We start from the raw sequence: 11005 nt of genomic DNA, 5'->3' as shown, positions 1-11005 counted from the left end.
GCCACCCAGGCACCCCTACACATCAGCATTCTTTTAAATAATGCTACTCTGTCAAATCTCCTTCTGTACTTGGAGAATTTCTTGAGAATTTCCTGTCTGCCTTTTGAATAATGCTACTCTGTCAAATCTCCTTCTGTCCTTGGAGAATTTCTTGAGAATTTCCTGTCTGCCAACTATACCTACCACATCTGTGTTGAAGGTGGGACGTTAAAGGGACATTCTGCAGAAACATGAATAACGTTAAGTAACCATGAACACATTAAAATATTTAGGAAGAATAGTCAATAACTAACATACTATTAATGAACATTTATATTATTACTTTGATTATAAGCAGATGATAAATATAGAGTGCATTTTTATGACATTGTGGAGGTTTTTGTTAGTTGAGAATATTAGTAGTAGATAAAGGCCCCTGAAAGGAATTGACTTAAAGGTAGAATTTCATAGTAAATTATGGGGAAAGACTGTGATTTAGGTCTTTAAAAAAAAAAAAATGAAACTAAAAATAGGAAAATGTGTATTTTATATCTTAATAAAACAGGATAAAATTGCAACTACTCACCAGTTCTTAGCAAAAGCATAACAATGACTCATATTGAACTTACAACATGACAGGCACTATTCTGAATACTTTTATTTTTATTAACTCAATTAACCCTCATAACAATCCAATGAGAAAAGTACTGTAATTATTCACAGTTTACAGATGAGAAGGCAAGTATGGAGGAAACTCTAGCAGTCTAGTTCTGGAGTCTCTGATCTTAAGCTGACCTCTTGAATCAAGTGTTGATTTTTTTTCACAAATTCTACCAAAAAATTATAGCATGCTATACTATGATGTCCTTCACTTATGTTTATTTTGTAGCATTCCCCCCTCAAATGATCAATCTATATAAAAATTATTCAAGGATATGGGGCGCCTGGGTGGCTCAGTAGGTTAGGCATCCAACTCTTGATTTCGGCTTAGGTCATGATCTAAGGGTCCTGAGATCCAGCCCCTACCCCTGCGTCAGACTCTGCACTGGACATGGAGTCTTCTTGAGATTCTCTCTCTCCTTCTGCCTCTGCACCCTTCCACACCCTCCGACCCCCACTTACACGAACATCCTCGTTCACTATCTCTCTCTCAAAATAAATAAAATCTTTAAAAAAATTATTCTAGGATATCATTCATTTTCTCAGAGATTAATTTAATCCTTTCATATTCAAATCAATCTCTTTTTAAGCACCGAATACCTAAATGTGTCAGTATTCTTGTCTTTAATTGATTTATATCTTATGAATTCTCATTTGTCAATGACTTTGTCTGTAATTGAAACAGTCTTCCATCAGCAGCAGTCACAGCATCATTTGATGAAATCCTTCATCTTTCTAAATGAGATTATTTTACATTGCAAATATTTGGAATTGTATTTGCTTTATATTATTGGCTTTTTTGAACAATCACAAGAAATTACCTACACGTGCATTGATACAATGCATAGTGATAAATGCTAATGCAGGTTTGAGTTGGGTTAATTTTATAAGTGGTTAATTTATTACTGAATATTCTACCAATCTGATGATGTTTGCTTCTCTAAAAAGTTCCCTTCCTATTAGAATGCTAAGAAAGTATAAGGGGAAATCAGTCTATTAGAATCAGTTATGAGAAGACTAAAATATTAAGATGAATAATAAAGGTAAATTTCATATGTGAATTTTTTTTTTTTTTTTACTGTAAGATAGAAAATGGAACTAAATATATTGAAAAAGATATAGTGGTATACAGACTACAAAGAAAATTTCTCCGAGAATAGTTTAATTCAGTTCAACAGAATATATGGTCATTTGCACAGTAAACTTCATTAGATTGAGAGTACCTAAAATGGATACCATGGATCTCCTGTTCTTTGTATATCACCTCTTCTGAAGAAATTTCAGTTTATCCCAACCACCTTGCTAATGGATGCCATATGTCTTTAGGGACACAAACATTTTTTAACACATATAATAGGCTTATATGTTCTTGTGAATGGGAGATAGATGAATTTTGTATCAAGTAAAACACTGTGGAGAAATTAGAGAGTGATGAAATGTACATGAAATACCCAGTTACTTTATGTTAGAGCAAACAGCCTCAGGGGAAACCATTTAAAAGGACAGAGACCAGTAGCACAGCTAAGTTACAATGATAGCCCAAAATATGAGTTGAGGGCAGTTAGCCAGATATACAGTGATCTTGACTAGCAGTTTTCTTTTTTCTCTCAGATTTTTGCCACACATGATCACTACTTTGTCACACGATAAATATCAATTAGAGTTTTAAAATAGTAAAGTCTTCTCAAAAGCCACGCCCTTGAATGTTATTGTCCAGACCTATAAAATTATACTTTGCTCTTTGTAGTGGTACACACCTGGCAAGTTCTCAACTGTCGAGAACAGCAACAGACAATTTCTAGACTAGTATCCACCAAAACATTTTGAGTATTGCAATGGAGCACAGAAATAGCCGTCTATTACAAATCCCATTATGAGTTTTTGTTTGTTTTTAAACTCAATTTTTTTTTTTCTATTTCCAGGTCTCCCCAATTTGAACTGTAAACCCATATGAGAAACTATACTACAGGGCTTAAGAAAAGTTGAGATTTTGCCCAGATGCTTTATCCAGAGAAAGCATAATGAGTCAACGACTTTTAAATATTGACTAAGATTTTGATACAGGTGAGGGGAGGTCTAAGACTTTCTAGTATAAGGAGAATAAAAAGATGAATGAAGGCAAAGGGCAAGAAAATATATATGCAGAATGAAAATATAGTACGTATTCCCAAAAGACTAGGAACTATATTGCATTCATTCTTTTCATTCAACACAAATTTATTGAGTACCAGCTGTGGGACAGGAACGGCTCTTGGCACTGAGGACATGACAGTAAACTTAATGAAGTTCCTGCCATATAGAACTGACAGCCTAGTAGAAAAGTGAACAGTAAATACATAAAGGTATTAGGGGGTGGAAAATACTATAAAGAAAAGTGTAAGTGGCATGACAGGTGTTACTCTGCAGCAAAAAGAGTGCCTGGGTGGCTCAGGAGGTTAAGCATGGGGCTCTTGGTTTCGGCTCAGGTTATGATCTCATGGGTCATGAGACTGGGCCCTGCGTTGAGCTCCATGCTCAGCGTGGAGTCTGCTTAATTTACTCGCCCTCTCCCTTTGCCCCTCCTGCTGCTTGCATGCACACACACACTCTCTCTCTCTCTCTTTCTCTCTCTCAAAATAAATATTTTTTTAAAGCGTTAAGAAAAAAGGATAAGATATCAAATTTACTAAATAGCACAGAATCTAACTGAACCATTTCTGACTTGAGGTTCAAGGTTCCTTGGTCAGTAGTGAAACAAGATGAATTTTAAAAGATCAGTACAAACTCAGAAACCTAAGTATACAGAAAAGAGAACTGAATTAAAAGTATTCTTCCCCCTGACAGACTTGATAGCAGAAAGGATAACGTATCGTCTTTCAGCCACATATTCCAAGTAGTGCAGAGCATCCATAAACTAAACAGCTATACACCAGCATTATATTTTGTCTCAACCATAGAAATGGATGGACATATGACCTGGACAATGCTAATTGTACTGGGCCCTTCTCCTTTACTACAGTAACTGGTTCAGGTATGGGATACTTAGAGACCTTTCCTGCAATTTTTCTAATTGGAACATGGGAGAACTCTCATTCTTGTCTGATCCTGGAAATATGAGACTATAAATCTACATGTTCCTATGAGTGTATTCTCCACTGCTAAATACACCCATGTAGAAAAAGCCTGGCTGCAGTTAAAGAGAATTATGTCAAGACACAGAGAAAAGCCTAGGCAGAAAATGGAGAGAGCCTCTAAAAAGTTTGAATTCATGTTTATAATTAGTCATGAGAAGTACACCACCCCTGCCTTTTGTAAGATTTGAATAAACAACAAATTCTGCTTTTATTTTTTAAAACCAGTTACAGTTGGGATTCTGCCACTTAAAATCTCAAGAACGCTGACTATTATAAATCGTATTGTACCAAATACAAGGAAGATGTGCTGATGATTCCTTTAAACCTTTTTATAAAAACAAATTGGCCTAAAACTCTTTCTAAAAAATAATGGAAGTGACAGTATTTGAAACTTTAATCATAAAATGACAAATGTGATCTTCCACTTTGAACAAGAACAAGTACAGAACTTGGAAATAGTGTTATAAATAAAAAATAAAGCCCAGGAAAAAAAAATAAATAAATAAAAAATAAAGCCCAGGATCAAATAACACATAGATTTACATTGTGTGTGTTTTTGATAAAGCAAGTATGAAAACACTTCTTGAGCTTAGTGAAACAGTTTCTTCCACTGTATTTTCACATGTGTTTTCTGAAAAATGAAGCATTTCTGACTTATTCTCCATTGAAACAAAGAAGAGGTAAGGACACTGGTAGAATATTCATCATGACCAAGAATTTGCCACCACAGGACAGCCTGAGTACATTGTCATAGTGCTGTATACTTAGGTAGAATTTGGACTGATACATTTTGCCTTCCAACTTGGGAGGTAATATTCTGTTTCTTTTGTGCATTCATTGATAGCAATTTGACATTTTCAATGCTACTTTGTCAAAGGTCCAAGCACACAATATGCACTTAAACTGGTTAAGTGCATATTTTGAAAATATATATACCATTTTTAGGCATTGGGTAAGGCATAGGGTAAGTTTGGCTGGTTATCAATATTTATTTTTTCTTTTTGAAGTCTTGGTGACATATAATGCATTTTTTATTTTATTAATGGTCTGATAAGAAAATTACCAAAATTCAAGATAATCTTTTAACACGAAATATTTATAGTTGTATTATGTCTCACATTTTATAAATATTATATTGACTTCTTTTTGGTTTATAAATCAGCTTATTTTGCATGTTGAATTAATTCTTACCATCACAGGTTGGGAGTGGATGACTCCACCAGTGGTTTTTTTCACACAGAAGAGGCTCTTCATGGTTCAGCCTGTATCCTGGATCACAACTAAATGAAACAGTAGAACCTATGGAGAAATCATGACCATAGCGACGGCCATGTACAGGAATGCCAGGGTCCAAGCAAGAATAAGTGTTCACTGTAACACCTAGGAAACAAGGGAATACAACAAAGAGTAAATTTGATGGATTCAGATTTGCCAAAATTGATTCCTATTTCTTCAAACGATTGTGAGTTATGATTTTCACAAATAAATTAATGTGCCCATAGCTTTATTTAAACAACCAGCAATTGTCTAACAAATTTGTTTTGACATTTTCTACCCACGGAGTCCACATTCAAATCACTTAGTTATATAAGAACGTGATGAAAATGTATAATTATCTATCAAACTTTACATTATTATAAATTATATAGATATGGGGCACCTGGGTGGCTGAGTCAGTTAAGCGGCCAACTCTAGACTTTGGCTCAGGTCATGATATCAGAGTCCAGGGATCGAGCCCCATGTCAGGCTCTATGCTCAATGAATGGGGAGTCTGCTTGGGATTCTCTCTCTCCCTTTCCCTCTGCCCCTCCCCTTGCTCTCTCTCTCTCTCTCAAATAAATAAATCAATCTTTAAAAAATTATATAGATATAAATATATAGGGAAATATGAAAGTATGAATGCCAGTACCTTTCTAAATAAAAGAGTACAACTCTGTTGGCTACTTGTCAGGGTTTTCTTTCTTTTTTTAAGATTTTATTTATTTATTTGTCAGAGAGAGACACAGCAAGAGAGGGAACACAAGCGGGGGGGGTGGGAGAGGGAGAAGCAGGCCTCCCGCTGAGCAGGGAGCCCGATGCGGGGCTCGATCCCAGGACTCTGGGATCATGACCTGAGCCGAAGGCAGATGCTTAACGACTAAGCCACCCAGGCACCCCTTGTCAGGGTTTTCAATAGCCTTCAGTGTATCTGGTGTCTCCTGATGATAAGCTTCCTTGTGACTTATAATGTCTAGCTGAAACCACACCTGAACAATGCCTTTCCCTTAATAAGACATGGTTTCCCATCATTGGCCCTGTTGAGTTTTTGGATTTTACGATTCTTTGTCCTGGGGCTGTCCTGTGCTTTGCAGTATGTTTAGCAGCATTCCTGACCTCTAACTTCTCCAGTCATGACAACCAAAAATGTCTCCAGATATTGCCAAATGTTCCCTGGGATGCAAAAAAATGCCCCGAGTTAAGAATTGAGGTATAAGGTAAAATAAAAAATTACCTTCTTCTTCCTAAATGAAAGGCTTAAACAATGAATTACTGTTGTTTTTATGTTCCAAAAATATAATAATTAGCATTTTCAAATTATATCTGATTAAATCACATCCACCAGAGAAACTATTTATTTGTATTACTATCCAATTTTAAAATGAAGCTAAACAAAATACTAAAAACATAGTAGTTCAATTTTTAAAGAGACAAAGTACACATTTTAAATATATTTATCAAACATATCCATTTCATTTAAATGTTGTTGTTTTTAATGGGAAACTAAAAAATAACAAAATCTTATCTTCAACACAATTACTTTAACCTGCTGTATTCCTCTTCTCAATGTGACCATTTGTCTTCTAGCATCCAAGGCTTTGAGATCCTCCTTCATCTTTGAATCCCTCTCACATTGTGTTTTTCCTCCATAAAATATGTCTGAAATCTGTCCTCATTGAAAAGCATCATGTCATTTATTACTTCTCTTACCCTACCCAAGGCCTTTATCACTTCAATTCTATAAGACAAATAATGATGTCTGCCCTCTCTTTCAGTATCCTTCATCTCCAGTCTATCCTGGATATAATTTTGGACACATATATCCCTAAAATATGTTATTTCATTGCTTTTGCACCCTACTTTTCATGGCATCAAGTTCAAAGTCATCACCTTGAAATTCAAGACTTCCAAATTGAATTCTACTATTTGTAATTTCCATTATTTCTCAGTAATCATCTTTCCTACCAGTCAGGTAAGTTTCCTTACTAGTTTTATATTTTATCTTACTACCACAAATACACTCAATCATCCCTTTAATTTACAAAATCTTCTCAATTTTTACCAAACTCATATGCCCTCTCCTTCAAGTCATGATCTTCTAATGCTCTGGCCCATAAATAACTTTCCTTTATCCAAAACTCCTATTTTGTAGTGAAATTTTAAGAAATCAGGGAAATGTGGGCTTGAAGAAGTCACATAAAATGTAAATCATGGTAAAAACAAAATCAAGCAAATGTAATTCTCCAAAAGTGATTTTAATGGTTTCAGATTATTCAGACTAAAGGTCAGTGAATATTAGTACAAGGTTAGTCATTTCATTGTCCTTCTTGTCTCTCCAACTAATGGATAAAGTAAGATAATGCGTTTCTTTTATGTCTCTTACTGCACTGTATACATCTAGCAGTCACAGAATAAGTTAAAGGTGATATTTCATAATTGAGAAGAAAATATTTCTTGACAAGAAAATAAATCAAGGCAATGGAAATATTTTGATTCCTCTACCTCTCCCATATGTATTGACTTTAAATACAAGAACTGTTATTTAAACAGTACATTCTCTTAGATGTCTTCCATTTCCCATAGTTGGGAAAAATATATATATACCTGCATACAAAAAATATGTCTTTGGAGATGGGTATCTGTGTCTATAAATTTGTTCCGTATCCATTTATAATTTTATTGTTTTATATATTATTTACATTTCCAAGAAGACTTAATTATACTTGTCTTTAAAGAAATACAACACAATAAACAGAACTTTTTCTTGGGAGAGGGAGGGGAAATTAATTGTACTGAAAGAAAAAAATGGGTTATGTTCCTAAATTCCAGTCCATGTTGTTATAATTTTTTAATGTGTTTTGAAAACTATGAATCTTATGTCATTGGTACAGTTTTTGCAATCTCCCTGTTTTGAGAGAAAGTAGAGTTGGGTAAATAGTGCCCCAGCAAAGGGATACAAGAAAAATCTGGAGTGGAAGCAGAGGTAGCAGTGCAAATAATCCTTCCCATCGCATTTTGGTCTCCCGGAAAAATCATGTTTTCTTTTTTAATGGATTTAATTAAAAAAATAGAAAGTCACTAAACACCAATTACATATTTAAAGTTTTAATTAGTGTAATAATTAAAATTTCATTCTATTGATTTGGGGGTTTGTGAATGGTTCATTTAAAAAAAAGGTAGTTTGGTTACCTCCAGCTGGGAAACTTACTAAGTAACAACAACAAAAAAACAGGTCTTTGCTTGTTTGTGTTCCTGAAAAGAAAGGGCTTGTGATGTTAGAGATTGTTCCACAGTAGTAATTAAACCACAACACTAAATAGAATAAAAATGAGAGGAAGTGAGCTCTTATAAACTAATTTAAATAGAACGTTACTGCCTTCTGGCCAGATTTGACCTAAACCAACATCCAAAGTTTCTTTGATCAACCTCAGCCTCTCTAGCTCTCAGTCTCCTCCACTCAGTCTTTTTCGTCACTAGTTTCCAACGTTAACTTCGATTATCTTACCAAGAGCCTATGGGTGACACGCTTGCTGACGGTGACAGAGACGCTCTGCCCTGAACAACCTTTAGTCAGGCTCTTCTGAATCCTTTTGACTAGACCTCACCTGTGGCCCATTTAGTCCAGTTTTAGCAGCAATCCTACTGCATCAGTTTACTGAAAATACCCCTCCCTTGATATCTAATCAAATTCCTTATTCCCCACCCTCAATATCTTCTCACTCTGGCCTGCTTCAGCAAAAATCCTGTCTGGTGGTTTTAGCCAGATTCCCCCTACCTCTAATCCTCTGCCCCTCTTAGCAATTTCCCATCCACTGATTCCACTCTGCCCCCCACACACCCTGCTCCCTGACTATAAAGTCCCACTTGTAGTCAGAGCTGAGCTCAATCTCTCTTCCCTTATAGAAAACCCCACTGTAGTAAAAGTCTGCTCTATTGTCTTTAACAAGTATTTGTGAACAATTTCTTTTATAACAAAGATACATTTGAGCTTGCTTCTCATTTTAATTCCTCATCCGTTTAGTTTTCAAAGAAAAAATATGAGCTATCATTCATTACTCACTGCATGCTATTATAAAAACACATTGCATGTGTGATTTTACTTAATTCTTAAAATTGTCCTATGTCTGACACGTGATCAAGACCACATACCTTGGTTGGAGTGGGATTGAATGTGATTTGTTAGGTATAGAATATAGCAATGGATTAAAGGAAAAGTGCCTGCCCATTTGTAACATATTGATAAAAATTAATTGCTAATAAGAATTAATTTTGAAATAGATTGCAAAAAAAAAGACTTTACTCTGACTCAACTTTAACACACCTATGTTAAACTAAAAATCTCACTTAAGGCCCTTCAGTTCATTTGAATTTCCAAGCATGTGTTAATCTTCTTGTTACATTTTACAATAATATTTAGGAAATATACTTTGATGCCATAAAGCTCTAAGTAAAAAAAGAAGTTAATATAATTAAATAATATTATGGATATTACAATCTTTAAAAGAGTAATGAATATATATTTATTATTGTTTTAAAAGCCCAGGGGCGCCTGGGTGGCTCAGTTGGTTAAGCGACTGCCTTCGGCTCAGGTCATGATCCTGGAGTCCCTGGATCGAGTCCCGCATCGGGCTCCCTGCTCGGCAGGGAGTCTGCTTCTCCCTCTGACCCTCCCCCCTCTCATGTGCTCTCTCTCTCTCTCTCATTCTGTCTCAAATAAATAAAATCTAAAAAAAAAAAAAAAAAAAGCCCAGGAGTCCACTGATCAAATCTACTGAAAAGACACCCAATATGGAATATAAAGTTATAAATTTCAAATGAAAAATTTTTCTTGAGGGGGCAAGGGGTGTAGGAGACTTGAATATAAAAAGAAGTGATTTAATACCTAACTGTACTTGATATAAAGATATCTTACAGTACCCCTCTTAAATGTGCTATTAGATCCAATTCACCAAAACCGCTTTTCACGCAAAGATACATGGCAATGTACCTTGAGTTGCAAATGCATGCATATATGAGTTTATCCGTATACATCATATACAATACACCCATACACGTATAAATATGCCAAATGTTTATAAATTAAAAAACTTGTTTCTATGTATATACCAGAATCAAATTATTTTAAAATATCAAATGTATTTTAGATTTGTTTTAAATAAAACTATAATATTTTAGGTGGGATTATTATAAGCTGATTGCAACACTGTGAATTACAGCTTGTTTTAATATATAGTCTTTGATCAGTTATGTTAGTCATATTTGAATATACATGTATGTACTTTTCAATGTTAACATAATTTTCAGTATTTTACACAAAATAATAAAATTGAATATTTTAAATGGAAAATATGTGCAATTAATGTGGGTAAAACACAAAAGAATGAATTTATGAAGTACATGTTAAAGGAATCTGTCAATGTTCATATACATTTTAGATTGATATTTACTATTATTGGCTTTTCAGAATTGTGCACAAATAACTATTTAAGGAAGCCATTGTTTAAAATTTGTTATCTGATACTTCTGAGATTTCCTTAGTATCATTATGATACTACCATCATCATGATGATGATGTTAGACAGATATTGTTGAAAACTCTTTTGCAGAATTTACTAAAACACATACCTTGCAAAGCATTAGCATTCTCATGGGTCAAGGAAAGCTTTAATTTTATTTTCTTAATAAATCTTGTAGTTCTTTTAATGATGCAATGGTAATACCGAATGTAGGGAAAAGAGAATAGGGAAATCAAAAAATATTTTGTCTTTACTTACTTTCATAATGAATCTTGAAACCATTATTAGAACGGCTGTTGTCTGTTGTAAACAGAAGGTATATAAAATTACTGCTACTGAATAGAAACTGGGGCACTTGTGTACCATTGTAGGATCCAAGCAAGGGTGACAGAAGATTTGGTCCATCGTGCACTTCCAGAACATCATAATTCAGTTCAGTCTGAAATCTAGGATTAAGAGACAATGTGAAAATATATTTAT

General features: G+C 34.5%; 1 protein-coding gene across 3 annotated transcripts in view; it reads right to left on the bottom strand.

Annotated features, from left to right (window-relative positions):
- CSMD3 (CUB and Sushi multiple domains 3) overlaps positions 1-11005 on the bottom strand; it is a 1202189-nt gene that overhangs the window by 377308 nt on the left and 813876 nt on the right. For all 3 annotated transcript variants that reach the window (XM_045896021.3, XM_045896023.3, XM_045896024.3), the window contains 2 exons: positions 10784-10971; positions 4944-5132 (listed from right to left, as the gene is read on the bottom strand). In XM_045896021.3, the coding sequence (XP_045751977.1) occupies positions 4944-5132; positions 10784-10971 (377 nt within the window). The remainder of the gene's footprint in view (positions 1-4943; positions 5133-10783; positions 10972-11005) is intronic.

Source organism: Mirounga angustirostris, unplaced genomic scaffold (genome assembly GCF_029215605.1).
Source record: "Mirounga angustirostris isolate CCGP_5_RB_7025 unplaced genomic scaffold, mMirAng1.0.hap1 SCAF_4, whole genome shotgun sequence".
NCBI classification, from domain to species: domain Eukaryota; kingdom Metazoa; phylum Chordata; class Mammalia; order Carnivora; family Phocidae; genus Mirounga; species Mirounga angustirostris.
The sequence above is the reverse complement of the archived record's forward strand: the minus strand, read 5'-3'. Positions and strand labels throughout refer to the sequence as shown.